Source organism: Mangifera indica, chromosome 11 (assembly GCF_011075055.1).
Source record: "Mangifera indica cultivar Alphonso chromosome 11, CATAS_Mindica_2.1, whole genome shotgun sequence".
NCBI classification, from domain to species: domain Eukaryota; kingdom Viridiplantae; phylum Streptophyta; class Magnoliopsida; order Sapindales; family Anacardiaceae; genus Mangifera; species Mangifera indica.
In genome coordinates this window covers 6,344,059-6,367,420 of record NC_058147.1, presented here as the reverse complement: position 1 = coordinate 6,367,420, position 23,362 = coordinate 6,344,059, and the positions used below count along the sequence as shown (strand labels likewise).

Genomic DNA, 23,362 nt, shown 5'->3' with positions numbered 1-23,362 from the left:
ATTTTCCAAAACAAGGCACTGCCTGCCTCCTTCTACAACTCATTATTTTGATTTAAGAAATATTATATATACATATTTTTCATATATAATTTAAATATATAGATGATATGTTAATAAATAATTATTATTATTTTATCTTTAATTTAAAATCATCTAATTATATGATGACACGTTATCTGTATACTCAAATTATATATCGAAAATGTATACACATAATTTTATTATTTCGATTATTATTACAACATATAAGGGCTTTGATTGAAAGTGTATCCATAAATTCATACTAACAAAATTGACATGAATATCATATGGGAATAAAATTCTTTCTCAACTTATCAAATAGTAGAGTTTTTGCGTATATATTTTATCTTTGTATTCTATCTACACCTAACATTAATGTAAAATGTGGGATTCTTAGTTTAAAAAAAAAAAAAAAAACCAACTTGATAAGTATTACAACATTATCTAATTGAGCATTTATGTTGTTTGTTATATTAATTAAAAATAATTGTATTTTTATCCTAAAAAAATAATAAATACAGATTTAATTGTAATAAAATTAAGATTATATTGATAATCTTTGAATACCTAAGACAGATTGTACCCTATGCGTGTCTCTGTATCTTAGTGTGTTGCACTTCTGTTTTTGTGTTGCACTCACACTCGCTCTTCTCTACATCTCTAATTATGCGTTGCTCTTGTACACTCACTTTGTGTGCCCTTGCACCTCTGTGTCACCCTTGCACACTCGCACGACTAACGATCTCGTCTGTGTGATGCCCCTTGTGCACATGTTTCTGCATTTGCGCCCCTACACAAGCACCTCTCTGTACCATTACGCTTCTCTATTATATTATCTGTCACATCATTATTAGTAACAAAATATTACCAAATTTTTTTGTTACTTACAAACCAAACAAAATAATATAAATAATAAAAAATAAATTACTAGAATAATATTTTAATACCATTAATCAAATATACTCTAGTAATGTTTGTTTAAATAATATTACATAGTGTTATTTTTCACAACATGAAACTTCATAATTAAAAATAGAGTTGACAATTCATATCATTATGTCATATTTGTATAGTATTATTTCAAACTTTGGGTCAAAGATCCTAAATCTCAACTCATACCAAATTAGATATGTGTTAAAAATTTTTAATACTAATCCAATCTTATATATGTTAAGGTTATTAAGACCTTTTAAATCATATCAATATTCTTAATAACTGAATCTTATTTTTAATGCTGAAAAATAAAATAAAATTTTATTTTTAAAAATCGATAATAATTAGAGTATTTATAATTATACATAGATGAATCTATATGTTATATATAAGAATTTCAAATATTATCGATACTTGTTCTCTAATATTTATTCAATCCATATTTAATAAATTCTATTATAATAATATTAATCTAAAATTTAAATTAATTCAAATTATAATCATATTAATTAAAATATAACCCAATTAAGTTTTAAATTATGTTACGATAACCGGAATTATTTTTCTATAAGAAAAATTTAATCTTCACCAGAGTTTTACATATCCAATCATATTATGTCCATAATAGGTTGAAAATTGTCATCTAATTAATAATTAATTCTTCAGTTAATCTCAATTCAATGTGGCAATCGATCACAGCGAGTATAACTAAGATTCCTACTCTAGCGAGTAGTGAACAGTGGGTTCTTCCAAACTAGTCTATTCTATTCTATTCTTTGCACTTTCCAAATGGGAAGCATAAGTTCCTCTGCCAACATTCAATGTTCTCTTTCCCTTCTCCTCTCTACCTTAAATTTTTCACTTTAATTTTTTTGTGTTCCTGTTAAGTCCACAAAAAGTTATTAATCTTTTTCAGGCGCCCCTGCATATCACTAAAACGCTTTCCAGACTACAACTTTCCCGTCATCTTCATCTGGGTATGACTATGTTTCTACTCCCTTTTAAGTTTGTTATTGTGTTTTCTTAACCTTTCTTCCTTTTTGTTTCTTGGTAGGGGGTCTTTTCTTCTTTTTCTTACTCTTCTTTGATTCTGTGATTAAGTTTTCTCTTCTTTTATTTGTTGAATTCTCTACTTTGATACTGTTTCACTTTTGCATGAAAAGATTTTGTGTGAATTGAGCTGCTGAAATTGACTGGTTATTGCTCTGTGTTTTGAGCTCTGTATGTATTGAATGTATATTTTGGCATTTAAGCTATGTTGTGTTCTTTTGTTTATTCTTTTTCAATGGGGGATACTAGAATCCATTGCTGATACTAATTGGTTTCATTTGAATGCCTGAATTGGCAACTAGAACACAAGATTGGCTTAGTGCATGGCTTTTTGCTGAACTTCTTTCCTGCTATATACTGCAAATAAGTTAGTCTTTTGGAGCTTGGATAAAGGGTTGCAAAAGACCATTAGTGTTGCATAAAAAATCACATAACGTTCAAGCTGATTTGGGTTCTATCTCTTTCTTGCATAAAAACATGCCATAACCATTGGATGAACCTCTAAAGTTATTCACATACAATCAGTGTCTTGTGGCTTGAGCAGGGTGATAATTTTAACTGATTTGCGTTTAAAGAGTTTTGCTTTTTGAGCACAGTAACCTCTAAAGATTACTAGTTGTATGGCGTTATTCTCTTATTAATCGGCCTAACTTTAAAATTGCTGATAGCCTTTTCTCTTAATATTTCAGCTGCAGCTCTTGGTTATTCTCTTTTATTGCAGTTGATACTTAAGCTCTCAATTTTCTCTCTGTTGGAGTAACATCCTGAGAGCCGATGTTTATTAAATCATGCAGCTGTATCATCATCCAATTTCTTTAGACAGCCAAAAAGTGAGACTTGCTTTAGAAGAGAAAGGCATTGATTACACATCATTCCATGTTAACCCCATAACTGGGAAGAACATGGACTCTTCCTTCTTTAGGATGAACCTGCATGCTAAACTACCGGTTTTTAAGAATGGTTCACATATCATTTTTGACACTATTGAGATAATCCAGTAAGTCTGTCCTCCATTACTTAATATCCCTTTAGAATGATTTTTGGATTGTATTGAAGTTTCTCGAAGACCCAAAGACATAACAAGCTAACTGACCACTTGTTTTACTTTTCTTTAAACCTCAAGACGTATTATTTTTGAAATTGATTTCCATATAAAGACGAGAAGATTTTGATGTTATTTAGAAATTTGCAGGTATATAGAGAGGATAGCAGTCATCTCTTCAGGTGCTGTCAGTGCTGATGACCTGACCTCTAGTAGCAGAGAAGTGGTTGGGTGGCTGCATAAGATACAAGATTGGGACCCCAAATATTTTACGCTTTCCCATATCCCTGAGAAATATCGCTGCTATGTATCCAAATTCCTTAGGAGAGTTGTGATTGCACGGATGGCAGAATCGCCCAATCTTGCAACTGCATACCATTGGAAGCTAAAAGAAGCATATGAAACAGAAGACAAGCTGAAAAATCCAGATGTTGTGAAACGGAGCAAAGAGCATCTCGTTAGACTTCTTGATGAAGTGGAAACAAAGCTGAATGAAACATCATATTTAGCAGGCGAGGCGTTTACCATGGCAGATGTTATGCTTATTCCAGTATTGGAGCGTTTGGTGCTCCTGGGTTTAGAAGATGAGTACGTAAATTGTCGGCCAAACATAGCTGAGTACTGGAGTATAGTGCAGCATAGGCCTAGCTATAAAAAGGTAGTTGGGAAGTATTTCAGTGGCTGGAGGAAGTACAGAACATTACTTAAAACATGGTGGTATGTTCGTATCAGAAGTGCGCTAAAGAGATATTGATGAAAACTGATGAATGTTTTGAGTTCTATTCTGTAAATTAGAAATGTTGAGAAGCGAAAGAAAAATCTTGGTAGGAAGTTTTATTTGGAGTGGGTCTTCCAAATTTGTCTCATGTAAAGCCTATCTTTTTGAGCATGATGCATTAATAGTTTGATTCTGAGCTTTGTAAGTAAATTTGGTCTTGTACTGAAGGTGTAACAGCAGGGCAGACTGGAAAACTATTGGATAAATGTCCATTTGCAGGATAATTACTATACAGAAACAGTTCGATTTCTTTCATTTTAAAGCATATTTCAACGGCAGAGACGAGCAAATATGATAATCTTTCATTCTACTAATTAAATCATTCGAAGGCATTTTGATTTCTATATGATAAAATAATACAAAAACCATAAACAAGAATGGATACCTCCATGACGAGAGTGCAAATGGGTCGATATCCAAAAAATTGGACCATTATTTCCCTCAGCTGTAACGTTATAACCTGGACTGGAATTCTGAAATTGAATAAAATTTTCATAGAAAAATGAAACCCACAAGTAAAAGAATTGAGAATACATTAATGGGGTGGATGAAAAATCCAGAATTCCTATAAATCAATTCAATGATGATTTTGTTGGGATTGACGCTGATAAAAATTACTGCTTGGTTTATCCGCTCTAATATCCTGTGAACAATAAGAAAGCTCATTTCTTCTCCAAAGCCATGGGGGCCCCTTCCTTTTCTGTTGCCTGAAGTACCTTCTCCCCAAATCATTTGACGATCCCCTCATTCGTTTACATGTTTGTTGTATTTCTGCATCTGATTGGTTAGTTCCTGTTGTGCTTGGATTGTCTTCCTCAGGATGGCAAGTGGGTAAGCAGTGATTGTCTTGTTGCAATTCTTCTATAGTTTCAGTGACAGTTTTACAGCTATCAGTACAAACGGGTGGAGGGGCCCTCTTGTCACGGGGAAATGGGGGTAAAGGTGGAAAAGGATGGAAAATCATGCCTGGAGCAATAACCCAGCTATCGGGAGTTTCAGCTTGGGGTGACCCAAACTGCTGCAAAATATGTAATGGAATACCATATGAAACAGGCTTTTTCGAAATGAATTTCTGCTGAGGATGCCCAATAGCCACATCACATAAACACTTTTGATGTAAAACACTTTGCTGAGGAAGATTAGTAGTTGACGAGGCATCTGATGAACCGGGAGGTACGTTAAAGGGAGATGAAAAACCCGGTGGAGCATCTTCTTGAGTAGTTTGCCCCCCATCTTCAGAGCTAACAGCTTCATCTCGGTTATAGTAGTTGTGGACACAGTTAGGGCAGTTGCTGTCTTCTCTGCTCAGCTTATCAGCATGATTGGGCATTAGTTGACCTCTAACGGAAAATGAGCTGGAATTTTCACACTGCTGTTGCAATGTAGATTCATGCTTATGTTCCTTATGAGTAACAAATCTTGAATCTAGGTCTGGTTCTGCTGGCTGATCCCATCGACTTTTACGTTTGCGAGTTGCGGAGCCAGTTATCTGAAGACCACCAGTACAAGGCGCAGATCCCATCTTATTGGCTGTACCATCCACAGAAGTGATTGTGACTGACTGTGTGGCACAATCAATTGCTTCTGGAGGTCTTGAGCCTTGATCATGCCATCGATTATGAGAAGCTAAGAACCTATTGCAGTTAACACCCCTGATAAAATCGATCCTGCCACCATCCCTGTCCATGTAGCTAGGTTTTCTGAAAGGTTTAGGAATCCATTTATCTCTAAAATTCCGTGCAATTTGATGAACCTGTTAGAGCACAAAGTACTGATTACAATGAAATTGTCGCCAAGAAAACTGAACTTATTTGTTTATTTATTTATGTATGTATCTGTAAAAACACTATTTGCAACAAATGACACTTTACAGAGGCAAAATGATACATAACCTTTTCCCGTAAATGAAATTTACGTACAAGATTAAAAATCCATTCAAGATAGCTTTAAACAAACCTGCTTGTCATCGTGCTCAGTGAATGACAGTATAGACTCCCTAAAGCTGCAAAAGAAAGCACAGCTCTCAGGAAAATGTAATAAATGTTTTTTATGGATCAGCAGCATTAATAACTTGCTTTGGTAGTTGTTGTATGTAATAGATTAACAATAAAATTATGTACATTTAGGTTTAAATACCTAATATTATCATGTAATTAGGTATCACATAATGACATAACATCTGAGTATTTAAAACCAAGTGCACATAACATTGCTCATAAATTAATGCTAGATCCATAAGTGCTTTTTGTTGAATCCAGTCCCATCATAATTACCAAACAAAATTCAAAAGGAAAGATCCCTATTTTATTGGAAAAAGCGAATAAACAATCACAAAATTTCAAGCAATATAAAAAACAGATATATTTTTCTAACCTTTCCATTCCAGCACAAGGAGGACCAGAGAGTATATGATCCCGTGAAAGAATCTGCCTCACTGCTAAATATTCTAAAACCTGCAGATGCAGTCAGTTAGCTGAATGGTGATGATTTTTATGCAATCAGATCACTAAAAACAGTTCTAATTTCATCAAATTCCAGTAGACTATATGCAAGTATTTAAGCCATTCATGAAGGTTCCAGGTACAATTTAATGTTCATAATATATGAAACAGACCCTCCTACTGACCCAAAATAACCATATTTCAAAAGTTGGTTTGCTCTACTGAACCAAGTGCAGATGGAATGTTCACCAGACTATACCTGCACACTCGTATAGACTGTATGATAATTAAAGATATCCAACTTCTAAAAGATAATCTTCACTCCTATGTAGTCTTGAAAGGTGAAATAAGCATTCCTGTTCTTTAACAAGTTATTTTTCATCTCTTTATACAAATTCTTCTACATTAAATTCATGACACAATCCCAAACCTATAGAGGGTAAAAGACAATGCTTGATATCCTAAAGAAACTTTATGCAATGAATTATTAAAACAACCATGTACAATTAAGTTAATAGTGGTACAGATCATGTTCAGTTAAGTCAAAGGTTGGTTCACAGCAAGCAGACCTTCAGAAGCTTCCGGAGAATTGGAATCTTTTTAAAGTTCCTTCTATACTGCTTCATCATGTTGTGCAGCATCTGTAAACCTGGAAATGAAAATAAAGAATCCAAACTAAAATTTCTTTATTCCACGACACATGGTAAATAAAATTGAGTGCACGCAACACAAGCAAGAAAACACTACCATTTTTGTTGATTATATCTAACAACACTACTCGTGATTTTGTTTTCAAAAGTGCATCAAGAATCATTGATAGATCTCGATTACTGCAAAACAAATAAACTAAAATCAAACAAAGAAAAGAAAAGAGACAATAGTGGAATTGAGACCTTAATGGAAAAAGGTATAAATGGCATAGTGAGACATCTAACATAATATATAAAATGAAGAAAACTCTTAAATGACCTCTGAATTGCTTCGCCACTATCACCCGATGCAGCAGTCAGTAGCAGAAGCTTCAAATATCCTTTAGGAGCATCCTGTTAGAATATATACACAAGAAAAAAGAAATTGGGTGAGTCATGTTTCACACAGAGGAAAAATAGCATGCTTCAGTGATCTTTTGATACATTTGAAAATGGATGTGTGGTAGTGTGTTTGACACTTTTATATGTCAAAATGTGACCTTCAGTGATCTTTATGAGTTATCAATGTTTGGAAATTTTAGAATTTATAATGATTTATCATTTAGTTGTTAGTGGAGCCTAAAAGGAATAAAAGCAACAAAGTGAGACATGTTTAATGATCAAACAGCAGAAACCACCACGGTTTCTTCTGCTTTTTTAGAGAGACTATTAAACCTGCACCAACAGCATTCCAACAGCATTCCACGGGCCAAACAGAAAGAAATCAAATTCAAACACTCAAATAGGACAATGCAAAATTTACTCACTTTTCGTTTACTTATGCCTCCATTGGCATCCAGCAACTCGTTCAATTTCTCCTGAACTGCAGCATTGTCAAGCATTTATCATTAAAATTATCACCCTAAGCAAGAACATGTTATGTCATAATAAGTAAAAACAAGGTCCCTGACCTGCTTCAAAACGGCCACTAAAAGAACCTTCCACTACTTTCTTGGGTTTGATAAGCTGAAATTTGTTGGCTGCCATCTTAACTTTGTTTCTGTTTAGATGACTACTACTAATCTTCCCTTTCTTCATAAAGCCAGATGAATGTGAAGTTTTTATATGAGGGCGAGGTTTTAGCGACCCTTGCTTGTCATCAACTGTATCGGAGTTGTCTTTCCTATTAGCATCACCACTATCTTCTTCCATGGAAATCTCTTGACAAACAGTGGATATTGATAAACGATTTACATCTTTTGCTTCTATGGAACTTTCTGGCTGAGCTGAATGATATTTTCCTTTTGCTTGCACTTCCAATGAACTGTGCAATTGGGAAATGTCAGATGCAGACAGGTTCACAAGGTTCTCAACTTCTATGAAGATCCCTGGTTGTTGAACAGCTCTGACAGAATCATCAATTTTATCTTTATTTTTTAAAGGATACTGAGTCTTGTCACCATAGAAGGAACTGGCTCTGGTTACAGCACTTTCCAAATCATCTCCATCTTCAAGCATCAAAGGTTCAGGATATTCCTCATCTGAATCACCTTGATAAATTACTTCAGTATTTAGTGGATCCCCACCTATATAACCCCGACATTGAGGAGAACCGCAATAACATTTTTTGGCAGCAGCTCCAAACACTCTCACATAGTTGTAGTCAAATGTCAGCTCTTCATGCTGAAAAACATTGAAGCATACAAGAAAATAACTGGGATGTGGATTTATGAGTCTGCAAGTCAGGCCACCAGGCCATCTGACTCATGCAGTATATTTTTTTATTGCAAAAAGGAAGTGGGCGTCTCATCAAAAACAGAAATGAGTTGCCAACGTAAAAGAAGTGTCAGATTTAAATATGAGATTTGCCACAACAAAACTGGGATGGAGGTAAGTGACAGACTGGTGAAATCAGTCCCATAGCATATCTGAGTTTTTAAGATCAAAAAGTCCCATATGGACTGAGACTAAATTCTAATTCAGTCTTGGTAGCTGGTCTCTTGAAAAAACCGTTGTACTAAAACAAAATAATCAAATACTGTAAAAAAGACCAGCAATTCTCTATACTTTTCATACAACAGCAAACAAAATCTCTAAATAATTTATTCCACAAATGGTCAGCACATTAAAGGTTTTACAGTAGCTGCAGAATTAAAATTTTTGAAGAATGCATCATTTTACTTGAATCAAGGAAAACAATATCAGTCAGACCTTCCTATGTTTCATACATGAAGATAACAAGTTCATTTAAGCCCTTCTCTTTCAGACATTGACTGGAAGTAAGATGTGCTAATGAACTTTCAACCAATTCTGAAAGCAATAAATAAATATAAAAAGCACAGCAATTTTCATTTCACAGAGCCTGACCATCAAGAATTTCAATCAACAGACATATGCAATTGACTGGCAAAAACAAAAACACCCCAGCAAGTCAGCACAAAAGTAGTGATTGATGACTCCAACCGTGGGTAGACAAAGAATTAATTGATGGCAGATGCAAACATACCTTCTTAATATCCCTAATCGCAAAAAGTCCAACACAAATTTCTCCATTCACCATCCACTGCTCCAAAAAAAAAAAAAAAACAGAAATAAAAGTGAGCATTGTAAGAATTAGAGTCATGCAACTTGTGTATATATATAATAAATCAAGGTAAAAAAAAATCTCAACAAAATACTGTGCAATAATAACATGCCAACAAGAGTAAACCAGAGAGTACACAAATTAAATAACCTGGTTAACTACAACATTTGACTCATTATCAAAAAGTAGTTATAATTAGTAATTAAAATTAAAAAAAAAAATCAACAATGTATTAATAAAAGAAATCACTGACAGACAATCCACTGAGATCAAAGAAGCATTAAAGATCTTCAACAAAAGCCTGGAGACTACAGTACTTTATTGTTTGTTTCATCTCCATAACCCTCTCCAGTGTCTTCATTATCAACCTCATCAAGACCAAAATAATAGTCCTAACCATGAAACATCCAATTATCTATTCCCCCCAAATAGAACTCCTATGGTAGTAGGGCTCCTCCATGAGAACAAGAGATGAGAATACAAAGAAACAAAGGAACACCCAAAAGAGCCTTCTGAAGATAGTTTTCTTGAAAAAATTAAAAGAAAAGATGCAGCAGTTCCTTATGCAAGAGAACATGGGTGTAGACCTAATCATATAAATTATTATAACAAAAAGTAAAGTAAACAACTAATTTGAATTTAAAATTTTGTATAAAATGCTCATATGGATGTTCACCTTTTCAGTACGGCAGTTAGGATTGCAACTATGGTTAATGAAACGGCCTAGATTACCCTTGGCACATGCATCTATTACCTGTAAGAATTCAAAATATGATTAAGAAATCATAATGAAGCTATAATGGCAAGACTATCAGACAACTAAAAGACAAATAAAGTACAAACTAACATAACAAGCAAGGTTTTAAGTTAAAACAGGACAACATCCTTCTAAAACTTTTGGCTATAATTTTAGCAGAATATGCAGTTTCAAGTTAAGAAGTTAAAACTTTTTGGCTCTTTTTATATGCTCAAACTTCTGATATAAATTGTTATTCAACATGATTTTTCTTTGAAAAACATGGTTAGTTTGTACAATGTGTTAAAGCCTTCTTGACTGACAGTTCATCTGATCAAATCCTGAAAACCCGATTCTACTAATTAGATTACAACACAGAGTCATATAGGACTGTGTTTTTCATTTGATAGTTGATTATATTCAGCCATGCAAATAAACAGAGAATATATGCACTATAGTTGGGTCATCCTAGGATTAATATCTTGGCATACTGGCTATTCAGTATAGAGTGAAAATAGGCCTACTTTGAGGCAAACATGTTAAAAAACTAGCAATATGTAACAACATATCAACACTAGAAATCAGTTTATGTAATGAAGAAGATCCAAACCTCACTGCCATTTAATGTCATGAAGTAGAAATGCTTATGACCAAGAGCTGCATACTCCTTTTGTCGTGCCTCATAAGTTTGCATGTCAAGCACCTGATTGGAACATAAAATAGAAATCTTGGCAGTAAAATACTGATAAATATGTGTATATAACAAAGAGAGAGACACAGAGACAAAGACCTAAAAAGAGAGAGGAATAATCAGTATTAAATAATGCAAAGGGAAAAACTCGAAAGTATAATAGCCCATCATAACTTACAAAGAAAAACATATTTCTAGGCCATCCCACCGAAAAAATAATAGCAAATGGGAAGATTGAATCTACTTATCAATGAACTAGATCAACTGAATTCAAATTATATGGTCTGCCAGGAAATGCGAAATCATGAATGATATATTAACTGAGACCCAATCCATGCAATATGACATGCAAGGGGTAATAATTCTTGTTTTAACATGAGCATTTTTCCAAAGTAACAATTTGAGAAGTCGAACGGAAGTCAAAATAAATAAAATCAGTCTAGTACCGGTTCTATACCATGTCTAACTGGATCCAGCTTTAAACATATGAATTTATATGCATATAATAATTTGTGCTTTTGTGTGTGTCTGTGAGCATGCACCACAGCTTAACTATGGTTTACTTAAAAAGTGGCAGAAATTTAGCAAACATGATCTTTACATGGTAGAAAGCACCAGGAATGCATCCTTCTTTAACTCATGAGAAGTTAATCTTTGGACTAAAAGAACTGAAGAACATTTACCTCTCCAACATATTCAATAATAAATTGCCCTTTGGTTACATCCTCCTGTAACAGCAGCCCATGACCCTTTTTCCCACAACGACTCCAGCGCATGTCAGCATACTTGCGTTTCTGGAACTGCAAACAGATATTTGGACTAAACAAATATTCTTCACAAACAAACAACATCCAAAGAACCAATTGTGATATATATATCTGCAAACAGAAGCTGAATTACCTGCTGATTTGAACATAGGTCACCACAAGGACAGGTGCCTTGAACACATTCAATGTTAAGCATTCGATTCAGGCATTCATCTCCACAGCCCAAGCTACCATCTAGAGGTGGCTTGCAATGGCAAACCATTATCTGATTAATATTTAGAAACAATTTAATCAGAAGAAACATTGACCAATCTTAACAACAAGAATTTTCATCAGAGTACAACTAATAACAATATAAAAAGCAAGTTGGTGAAACTTGTATGCTAACTTATTCCCCATCTGGTCACCAAATATCACTGTTCCAGACAGGGAAAAAGGGAGAGACAGAGAGAGTGAATCACAAGAAATTGTAAATTTGAAGAACTCTAAAAAAACATCCTATTGTCAATCACCCCCAACCCTATAAATTACTGTACCATGATAAAAATTGAATTCCAGAAGAAATACAGTCATTAATTATCAAGCAAAAAAGAAAAAAAAAGGCAGTCATTAATAGTTAACAAGAAAACAGAACACTCATAGCATAAAAGCATTCATGCATAAACAAGAATCTTCAGAGGAGAAACAGATAAAGGAATGGGAAGCACATGCTCATAAATATACACAACTAGACAAAATTACAAAGGATAATATAAAATATATATATAAAATTTCCTTATAAAAGTAAGATTTCAACTCTAAACTGGTTTGTTTTCATCATATTCATAAGAACTGGGTGATGGCCCCATGCCATTTCTTTGACAAAGGATCATTATGGAAAGCAAAACAAGTAGAATGAGAATGCAATGAACGGCACCCCCTTAGAAAGTATTACGTTAAAAAACAACTAAATGGAAGAAGTATTGTTCAGTGACTTTAAACATAGCCCAGCTTTATAAACGAATTAACAATGTTGAGGAATTAGGCCATAACATATGAACATAGCCAGGTCACAGAACTTTAGAAGCATTTGTGCCTCTATAGATAAGCCCAGATTTTTACATTTATAGATAAAATAAGAAAATCCAATTTACAAATCTACAATAACAAACACAGAATGCAGCAAACACAATTAACCAAAAAAACAAGTGAAAATCAGAATGAATCATATTCAAACCTCATCAATTGTTTGCGTTTTACGGCTGCGATGTAGATATACATTAGAATTAAGACGCCTAAAAGTTGGATCTGGTGTAGCTGCAATGCATCAAAACCACCCAAAAAAGAATTGGAGAGTAAAAATGTCAAAAAAAAAAAGAAAAAAAAAAGAGAACTTAAAACCTTTGGCCCATTCATGTTTCAAGAAAGATTAAACAGAATCTTACTACATGTTAGGACTCATGTCTACGTTTCCAGCAAGAAGGAAAAACAAACAGAAGGAAGAAAATTAGAGAGCACAAGTGGCAGAAAACTGGAAAACACAGGTGGAAGTCACACAGGAAGCAAGACAGGACCACAGGGAGTTGAGGAAGAATGTGGCATGACAGTTATGAAGAGAATAAAGGGTGGAGAAGAATCAGGGGAATAAAGGAGAATTTGTGACAAAGAAATAAGGAAGGAGAGTGCAGGGCTCTTGAATGCCAAGCACCAGATTGTTCTGTAATCACTGTTACATTATAATCTTGGTTACTGCAGTGCTTCGCTGTTTCCATTAGTTATTGTCTATGTTATTGCTTTTGGTTGAGGATTGGTTGAGTGCAGATTGTTGTTTGCAGGATTATTGGCGGAGGAACTGTGAAGTTGCTGGAGAAGAACTCAGGCACCTATCACTACAATACCATCAATAGAAAGCATCGCATACCTGCAATACTTGGACAATCCATTGGTCCATTGGGATTTAAAGAACCATCATCTTCTTCAAAATCAGAAAGACCTAACTCTGCATTAATCTCCTCATTTGACTTCTCTTGAGGTGTTGAACAATCAGCAAAGGCTTCATCCATGTTGTCCTTGCAGACCCTTCAACAATTAAAATTCAAAGCAAAACTAATTGAGGATATTTATATACAATTTGAAAAGGGTCAAAAATGTAAAAAGAGGCACAATCAAAGATAGTATTCAGGATTGCCTTGACGGATGCTAAAAACATAGTAATAGAGATAAGAGAAGGAAAGCTAAGTGAAAATAGATAATCCTCATCTAATTGGATTCCAAAATGCAACTGAGATGGGAATTTGTGTCAGAGAACTAAGATAACTCAATCCTCAAACTATCCTATCCTTGTACTCAATTTGAACACACTTAAACAGAATAGATGGGAAAAAAAAAAAACCAAAATGGATACGATATTTCAGTATTTACAAATTCAATTGAAAGCCAACTAAATCAAATAGGTTAAAAGAATGTGCTTAGAAGAAATATCCTGCAGTGGTCCCATAGAGAGCATATTTAGAATATGAACAAAGAACTAGGATATCCTACCATCTGCAGTTGTTAACTGAGCTTGCAAGTGCAACTGGAATACACCGCCATTTTAAGCATTCATCACACCTCACCCAAGCACTTTCTGGAGGTAAACACTGCTCACTTACACCAGCTGATACCATGCCCACCTTAGCTACATCATCAGATACGCTAATGTTGCCAGATTCATTTTTTTCAATATCATCAGCAATGTGGTTTCCTACAGAATCAGTTCAAGAGGAAATCAGAAAAATACTTGATCTTGTCTATCAAAGAAATATATATTCAGTAAGGAAAAACAATGAGAACAGCAACATGAAAATATACTAAAACAGATGACATGGTGTGATCCGGACAAAAATGAAAATTACACTCCCCTGAAGTTATATCCCAGAAATCGATCATAGCATAAACTGTATTCAAAAGTGGGAACTATGGTCCCTAGTCCCAACAAACTTGGTAGCCCAGGGATATAACATTACAGGAGGTGACACCAAGGGGATAACAACCTTTGGGTTCAGGACTCATTATTTAGATGTGCAAATACCTATATTTGGTTGATCTTCCATCTTGTTTTCAACCTGATCACAAAGAACTTTCTTTCCTCCTTTTGTAATCAAAACACCCTTCTCCAGAACTTTGCTTTTCTGAACAGACTTCCGCTGCTTTCCCCCCTGTGTACAAGCATTTTTTCTCCTGCTCTTTGCTGAGCCAGAGACTTTAGACCTTTCCTTTCTCATCCCACCAGATTTTGAAATTTTGGAAAGTGGATATTCCTTAGATTTCATGGAAGATATCATTCCCTCTTCAATATTTCCAAGTCCAGTCTCTTCTGATGAAGGCAGTGGTTCCACACAGAGTTCTACAGTGCTTGATGAGTTGCTTGAAGCATTTGCACCAGAGAATGTAGAAAGAGTCTCACTGGAGTAAAAACCATCACCCTTTTTCTTTCTGCCTCCACGTTTCTTTGGTTGTTTAGCTTTGTTTTTGCTTGCTGAAACTGTCAAACTTCCTTGCTGTATTGATGCATCAGCAAGGAGGACATTGTCTTTCTTCTTCCCTCTCTTACTGCTAGTACTAGCAAAAGATGTGGAGGAAGTTGAAACGGTTATATCCAAGCCTTCTTGAGATTTACCACCAACTTGGGCCTCAGGAATTACATCAATAACTTCTGAATCTGGTGAAGTTCCAGGATTCACATAATTGTTCTCAGTCATTCCTGCCAATCCCTGGGCCCCTTTATGAGAAGGAATCCCAAGATGATCCTCTGCAACATCTGCAGCAGCCTCGTCAAAAAATACAGTGCCCACTAATTCCTTATTTGCTAGGTGAAAATCCACAAAAGAATCATCCGAGTATTTTTCTGTCTCCTCTGGATTCTTGTTGAAACACTGAAGCTGTCTGTCAGTCCCTTCTTCCCCTGATTTATCTTCAACACCATGGGCAAATTGTGGAAATTCTACGGCCCTATGATCACCAACAATATTATCACAAGATGCAATGTTGTCACCCTTCTTTGGAACCATAACATTCAGACTACTTTGACAAACTTTATTCCCTACTTTAACCTTCAAACGGAGGCATTTACTTGAATCATGATTTTTTTTACTAGAAACCAATGAGCATCCACTGGCCCGAACCTTATTCTGCTTTCGACTTCCTTTGCCGCCTTTTGCTTTCTGTGATCCTAGATTCTGAACTTGACCTGACCTACTCACGTCACTCTTACGGAAAATTTGAGTAATGTTGCCCAATAATCCCCAGATAGAAGTACGAGCCGGTTTGGAGAGAGAGCTCCTCTTCCTTCTAGCAACCTTGAAGATAATATCAACACTTCTGTGTGGGATTTTCACTTTGGTAGCATTCCTGCTATTCTTTACAATCATTTTTAACTTAGTCTTTGGGTATGATTTACTTATTTGACTGCTCCTTCTAGAGTATGATGATATAATGTCAGGATATTTAGGTTTGGAGAAACAATCAACTCTGGTATTATCTTTTTCTTCACAATATGTCTGTCCAGAACAGTCAACTGTACTGTTAGAACTAATAGCAATCAAGGGATCTTTCTGAATGAGATCTGTCACTTCCACTCTATTACCAGAGCCAATCTCATCAACACCAGTGGGCAAGCATGACTGCAATGAAACCAATTTGTCAAAAAAATAGTTGGGCAACATTCCAGAGGAATGTTCCTTTAATCTTTCATCTACAGGCAACACCTGAGTGCAAATCTCAGCCTTTGCACCAGTTGTGACATCAGTTTTTTCCTCCACAACCTCTGGTACACCCACTGCAGAGTGACTATCAATAATCCCATCATCACTTATCTCATTCTGCTGTGTTCCAGTGAAAGCATCATTTTTTGCTTCCATAACTTCGTTCATAGTGTCATCACCCTTCTGCTCGTTCTGGTTAATGCAATTTCCCAGTAAACCAGTTCTGGGTGTAAACTCTGATGGCTGTGCACGTCCTTGAGAAGACAACATTTGGTCACAAGTATTGGTTTTCTCTTCCATATACTCTGTAACCCCTTCTGATGTAGGATAGCCAGCTTTTTTATCATTTTCTGAATCTTCCTGGCGAACCAGATTCTTCAGTGAACCAGTCAGGGGCATTAATTCTGTGGGCATTTCACAACATTGTGAAGGCAGCAATTCTTCACATGAATTTTCCTGTACCCTGACTAAAGCATCTGTTTTCTCTTCCATGAACTCGACTACCCCTTCTAAAGAGGGGCAATCAATGCTCCTATCACTCTTCTGATTATTCTGTTGAGCACTATTTCTTGGTGAACTGGTCACAAGTGCTAGTTCAGGGCTCCGCAAGGTTAATCCTCTGTTGCAAATATCTTTCTCAACCACAGCTAAAGCATCATTTTTCTCTTCAATCAAACTCTCCTCACCACAGAGACAACCAACAGTCCTATCACCCTTAAACTCATCTTCTAGAACATTCAGTTGATCATGATTTATCCCTGAAGTGTCCCCTTGCAAGGGCATTTCACAACCCTCCGGTGATTTCACAATCCCATCCTTGCCTTGAAGCCCCCCATTTTCCAAGTGCAATCCATCATTCTCTGGACAACAAACATCTACTTGAATCTGGCTGTCATTCATAGAAGGCCCACATACATCACCCACCCTCTTCTCCACAACCCAACCAGCCACATTTTCACACTTACTGACTGAATCAACTCTCTTCACAGCAACCATTTCTGTAACATTTGCCAAGGTAACACAAACATTGTTTTCATCAGAAGACAAAACCAAACACCTATCTGGCAAATTACAAACATCCACTTCACTCTGACTATCATTCAAACAAACCCCATTAACACCACATTCATCATCCATCACATTCTCCAAACCCACACTAACCAAATTTTCAAACTTGGGTACCAACCGAACTCTTTCATCAATACCTGCCTCTACAACATCATCAGAGCTCAGGCAATGAGTTGCATCATCACTATACAAACCCAAACACTGATCCACTGTATTAATGCTTTTCACATTAGCACCAACCATATCAAAACCAGTCTCCGAGCAACAAAAACTCTCAGAGGCCAGCTTTTCCCTAAACTCCACACACGAATCCTTCTCAATATCAGAATCACACGAGGGTTCATCAACCGATGCTGAATCCTCGCACAAACCCATCTCAGTATTCTTCAACAAACTAACAAACACCCATTATCCTAAACCCAATTAAATTCATCAAAACCGAACTAAAAACGTAACCCAACACAATGCAAGGCCTAACTACCAGCAATCAAAACCCTAACCTCTGTTCCACTCCTCACCTTCGTTGAACAAAATTCAAAACCGTCAAAAACCAACCAGTAACTGAACGTAAAGAAGTTTTTTAAAACCCTAAAATCCCATTCTCTGCAAAAGCCATAATAAAAAACAATATCATAATTTGCAACCAAATGCAGTGCCACATAAACAACGCACATACCCACAAAAAGAAAATAAAAAATCGATTAAACAGATTAACTATTGTCGAAAACAAACGAACATACCTGTTTAGAGAAGAGATATTAGGCTGACGAAGAACGAAAGGAGTACTCGTTAATTTTTCCCAATTTAAGCATATTTTTAAAAAAAAAATTTTCTCTGAACAGTGAATTTATTTTAATTATTTGCAGTTGCAGGTATTTATTTTAGTGATTCCTTTATTTTTCAAAAAGCAAGAAAAAGAGAGAGAGAAATGGAAGCGTTGTGTTGGTGATAAAAGGATTACTGGAGGCTCCGACCGAGAGAGGTTTTTCCATCTGAAAAGGTTGGAAGGGTACCGGCTGACCCTTGTACGACACGTGTGGTTGATAAGGGTAATTTGGTTCTTGCAGAGTTGACGTGGGTTAGTTACGTTGGTCCTCAATGTTCAGTATTATTGATTACAATGCTGGCTGGATGATGTTCATGATAATTATATAATTATTAATATTTTATAACATATGGTAAATATTTTATAATATAAATAAAAATAATATATATTATAAAATACATCAAATTAATACAATATAATAAATATGTTATATAATATATTTTATATCTTATAATACGATATATATTATATATAAATCGAATATTTTAAAAAAATATATATAATAGAGATGTATATAAAAATATTAAATTTTTAAAAGTATTTATGAAATTTTTTAAAATAATAACATGTTAATTAAAATTTTTAGTATTTTTATTATTATTTTATTTTTTAAAAATTGTATCATACGATATGATATGATATTTCATATATAATATAAAAAATTACATTTTTTATTGATAATATAATATGTGATTCGGCTAATATAATCAATTATTTTATTTTGTTTATAAATAATAAAAAGGTTACAATGATTCGATAAATAAGATATATGATAATTTTATTACAATTTTATCTTAAAAATTAAAATTTTATCAAAATAATTTTAATTTCTCTATTATTTTAACTTTAACTATTAATTTGATTAAAATATCTATCTTTTTAAATAATATAAAAAATAATGTGTGTAATATTTTAAAATAATTATTCTCGTAAATATTTTAATAATTTTAATTAAATATTATAATTATTAATTTTAATTAGATGTAGTTATTTATTAATATTTTTAAAAAATATTTTTTTATAATAATATTTATTTTAACAATAAAATATTATGAATTACAGTAATTAGGTTCGGTGGAAAAATAAGAGTGAAATAAAAAAATGTAATTATTAATGGTGTCTAAAATATTTTTTATTTGATAAATAAATTTTTCAAACCATTTTTAGAAAGGGAAAGAGACAATTTTTCACTTAAGTTTTGGTAAAATGACAAATATACTTAAATACCTATTCAAGTTTTAATTTATTAGGACACATTCATAAATTTTTTATTAGAGTTAAAGGGTAAAATCGTTATTTTATCATTAATATTAAAATAATTAAAATTACATCTCATTTTTCCCCTCCCTTAGACTGGAAAACGAACGTTTTCTCTCTTGATTAAGTTTTAAAAAATTCACTTTTCTCTCCTAGAATGCCAAACTTTAAATTCAATCATTTTCTCTGGCGAACAGTGAACCAACGACAAAAAAAAAGGATGGAGTCATCCAAAGGATGACCTCTAGATGATCCAAGGATGACAACAGTTGTTTAGCAATGTGTTCCTGTTGTTCATCGATGGTCAGAGGGAGGGGTGAAGGAAAAACATATGGATTTGGGAGGAAAAGTTACTTTTTAGAATTTAGGTATAGGGTTAAATATTAAGTTTTAAAATTTCAGAGGAAAAATAAAATACAATTATATATATTTTTAATATTATTATTAAATAACAATTTTATTTTTATATTTAATGAAAAATTTAACAGTAGTTTAAAAATGGATAGGTATTTAGATTTTTTATCTATCACGGATATATTATTAAGACTGAGCTAAAATTTAGGTGGAAAACAGTGTTTTGCCCTTTTTGAAATTTAAAAGTATTTAATTGTCAACTAATAAAATTTTGAAGACTTTTCGGTGAAGACCTTTTCTTCTGTATTTTTCTCAAGGTTGGATTGATTTCATCTAAATACCTTTTTATATTTATGTTTGATAATCTTGGACTTCACTTTAAGAAGAAGAAAATCAAATTCATGTTAAATTGTGATGCGTCTAATCAAATTTAGTATGCCAATCATTAAGTAATTCTTTTATGAGTGAGACACAAATTTATACTTGCCAACCGTTGCTGGAAATGGATACGGATAAAAACAGGTACAAACGAAAGAATATACAAACCGATACCCAGCCCAAAAATTATGAGGGAACCCATGGATTACTGATTATATGCAGATTTCACCCAAGTTTTAATGTAAAAATAAATATATATTTATAAAGTTTTAAAAATTTAAACACCCATCTATGAACTAATTGTTGTTAAAATTTTTTATTAAGGTTAAAGTAAAATTATCATTTTACTAATAATACTAAAAATATAAAACTTTATCTCATTTTTCTTTTCGGGTTTTGAAAACTTGTATTTCACCTCTAGGCCCCCCCCCCCCCCCCAAAAAAAAATCCTTAAGGTTCTCTCCTCTTTCCGGTGATGACGATTACGACGATAATAGTCACCACCATCTCTATCTTTAACTTGACTGTCTCTTTCCTTGATAGATGATGTTGACGGAAACGAATAACTTTGTCTTCCTCGACAAAGTTGTCTCATCTCTCCATCAAGAAATTTTCAAATTCGTCTTCGTTTCTTTGTCAACAGAGACGAAAGATGAGGGAGACGACTAAGCTAAAGGTGAAGACGGTGGCGACCACTATCATTGTCATCGAAGAGAGGAGAAAACTCTAGGATTTTTTTTTTTTGGGGAGGGGGAAATTACTTTTCAAAGTTGAGGTTGTAAGGTAAAATATGAATTTTCAAAATCTGTATGAAAATGAGATAGACTTATATATTTTTTAATATTACTGGTAAAACAATGATTTTATTCTTAATTTTAAAAGAAAATTTTAATAATAGTTGATCCATAGGTGAATGTTTAGAATTTTTAAAACTCTATATAAGTATATGTGTTTTTGGGTCAAAGATTTGGTAAGTTTTTGGGTTTTGCACTCTTTCATTTTTTATTACATTTATTTTTTCTTTCATTATGCAAAAATCTAACCTTGAAGGGTCCTTTACATGGTGTGTATTGACTCTAGTCTTTCCGTGAGACATATAAGTGGGCATATAAAAGATAATTTAGTTGAAATTTTTACACACATATTGTGATTACTTTGTAAAAGTCTAATACATTTCATGTACAATTAATTAATATAAGTTACAAGCGTAGACTATTAAAATTTATTGAGCTTGTAATAAAAAGCTTAGTAAACTTGTGATAAAATTAGGGCAATGTCTCCTTTCTACAACATGAACACGATTAAAACTTAATTCCATTAGATTCAGAGTTGATCATACATCAATTATGACACAATTAATGTTCGTTTAAATGCAAAACTTCTATTCTAGTATTATACAACCATTTGTTGAAGTATTTTTGTAGGAGTAATATTATGAGTATAATTTTTATTCACAAATTTATGTACAAATAATGATGTGTTATCACGTGATTAAATAATTCAAAATTAAAGGTAAACTAACACTCAATCATATAATGACACGTAATTAGGTATGCATAAAAATTATATATATAATTTTGTTGTATTGAGATACAATTGATGTGACAATTGTTTGGCTGTGTTAATCAAATAATAGGGCATTTGGTATCAAAGCCATCTACATTTGTTATAGAATTTGAAACCCCTTAAATTGGGTTTCAAAATCCCAATTATAAGTTTCCAAAGTATGTTTTAGAAACCAAAATAAGGCTGAAATCAAACAAAAAATCTTATTGGAATCGTGACACAATCGTCGCGCAATGGTTTATAAAATCCTAAATTTCCAAAATGTCCTTATATCATAAAACATGCAAAAATATATCAAGTGTCATAACATAACAATCCAATAAAAATTATCAAAAGTGTGTGCACACTATACAAATCTAAAATAAACAATTAGCACATCATTGTAAGCATAAAATGTAGTACCATCCCCCTCATGTTGCTTCACAGCTAACCAACCGTTTCGTAGTCACTACATCAACACTCACCTGTAAAATCAAATAGAATCGGTTCGTTTTATTGTAAGTTGGAGCATATATCCTACAATAAATCAAATATCATTCTTCTCCTTTCACAATTTATTTCGTATTTCTAATATTTATTTCTCTTATCATTTATGATTTATCTTTACTCTATCTCTGATAACAAGGAATACATCACATGTATAACTTACAATCGTGGTGGTGAAAACATTTATATTTATTTTCTCATTTTTCATTTAAATATCGATTGGACTGGGCTAAGATAGGGATTTGAAACCAACTATGTGACTAAATCTCTTAGGTTATTATGATTCACAATATTTATAAACTTGTCTCAATATCTCTTTATGGACGCCAATCTATGGACTTTCTCTCATAATACCTCTTTATAGATGCATAAGGTGAATGATAAATCATCATTATGGGTATATCAACTCTTTATAGGTGTACAACCGATGTTATGAATGCGGCATTGCTATAACCCTTCTAGAAAATATATCCCTTCAATTGTGAGAAACACATGTTTTCATGAGTGATTTAAGTCTTTCAACATCTCAAGATCTTTATATCTCACACATATACTATGAGAATCATTTGGTTCCACATGTATTCTACATGATCTCTTTTATTCATCACCCTATTCCCATGAAACATGTATCAATATATCTCTTAATAATTTCACAATCTTCAGTCTATCTTAAACTCATCTCAACTCTAGCTTTACCTATCATGTACATGTCTATGATAATAATGTCCTTTCTTATTCTCTCTCAAACACCTCTCAATGTTGCAATGTATCACATGCACCTCTAAATATCTATCAGGACAACTTTACAAATGGTTGTTTATCTCCTTTGGATGTGTGTTCATTCCTTGCTCTTATACATGACCATGCATTAACTTTGAATGGGTGTGTGTCCAGTTTTGGTATAAATATTTATGACTTGGAAGCTCTTATTATCATAGGTTGTCCATTTTTAAAAGCACAACTCGGTTTGACCCCTTCGACATATCTAGATGTCACATATTGCAAGCAAAAGAAAACATTGAATTATCATTTCT

The 23,362-nt window shown here is 33.6% G+C and overlaps 2 protein-coding genes across 2 annotated transcripts; one reads left to right on the top strand and one right to left on the bottom strand.

Annotated features, from left to right (window-relative positions):
• Window positions 1-1,740: 1,740 nt before the first annotated feature.
• On the top strand, window positions 1,741-4,079 carry LOC123230001 (glutathione S-transferase TCHQD-like). Its single transcript, XM_044656085.1, has 3 exons — window positions 1,741-1,931; window positions 2,694-3,001; window positions 3,197-4,079. The coding sequence occupies exons 2-3, from the start codon at window positions 2,793-2,795 to the stop codon at window positions 3,798-3,800; spliced, it is 813 nt and encodes a 270-aa protein (XP_044512020.1). The 5' UTR covers window positions 1,741-1,931; window positions 2,694-2,792; the 3' UTR covers window positions 3,801-4,079.
• Window positions 4,080-4,295: 216 nt separating this feature from the next.
• LOC123230000 lies at window positions 4,296-18,515 on the bottom strand. Its single transcript, XM_044656084.1, has 18 exons — window positions 18,202-18,515; window positions 14,722-18,064; window positions 14,193-14,394; window positions 13,573-13,730; window positions 12,889-12,968; window positions 11,806-11,937; window positions 11,589-11,705; window positions 10,825-10,917; window positions 10,155-10,232; window positions 9,401-9,457; window positions 7,866-8,577; window positions 7,722-7,777; window positions 7,235-7,308; window positions 7,013-7,095; window positions 6,835-6,914; window positions 6,198-6,277; window positions 5,781-5,826; window positions 4,296-5,577 (listed from the first exon to the last, which is right to left on the bottom strand). The coding sequence occupies exons 2-18, from the start codon at window positions 17,834-17,836 to the stop codon at window positions 4,402-4,404; spliced, it is 6,339 nt and encodes a 2,112-aa protein (XP_044512019.1). The 5' UTR covers window positions 17,837-18,064; window positions 18,202-18,515; the 3' UTR covers window positions 4,296-4,401.
• Window positions 18,516-23,362: the final 4,847 nt, after the last annotated feature.

What these genes read in the sequence shown, in the direction of transcription:
- LOC123230001 (XM_044656085.1), top strand. Translation starts at nt 2,793, where the DNA reads ATGCAGCTGTATCATCATCCAATTTCTTTAGACAGCCAAAAAGTGAGA. An exon ending in GACACTATTGAGATAATCCA is followed by an intron (nt 3,002 to 3,196) that starts GTAAGTCTGTCC and finishes AGAAATTTGCAG; the next exon opens with GTATATAGAGAGGATAGCAG.
- LOC123230000 (XM_044656084.1), bottom strand. Translation starts at nt 17,836, where the DNA reads ATGGGTTTGTGCGAGGATTCAGCATCGGTTGATGAACCCTCGTGTGAT. An exon ending in GGAAGATCAACCAAATATAG is followed by an intron (nt 14,395 to 14,721) that starts GTATTTGCACAT and finishes CTGATTCTGTAG; the next exon opens with GAAACCACATTGCTGATGAT. An exon ending in TGACATTAAATGGCAGTGAG is followed by an intron (nt 10,233 to 10,824) that starts GTTTGGATCTTC and finishes GAATTCTTACAG; the next exon opens with GTAATAGATGCATGTGCCAA.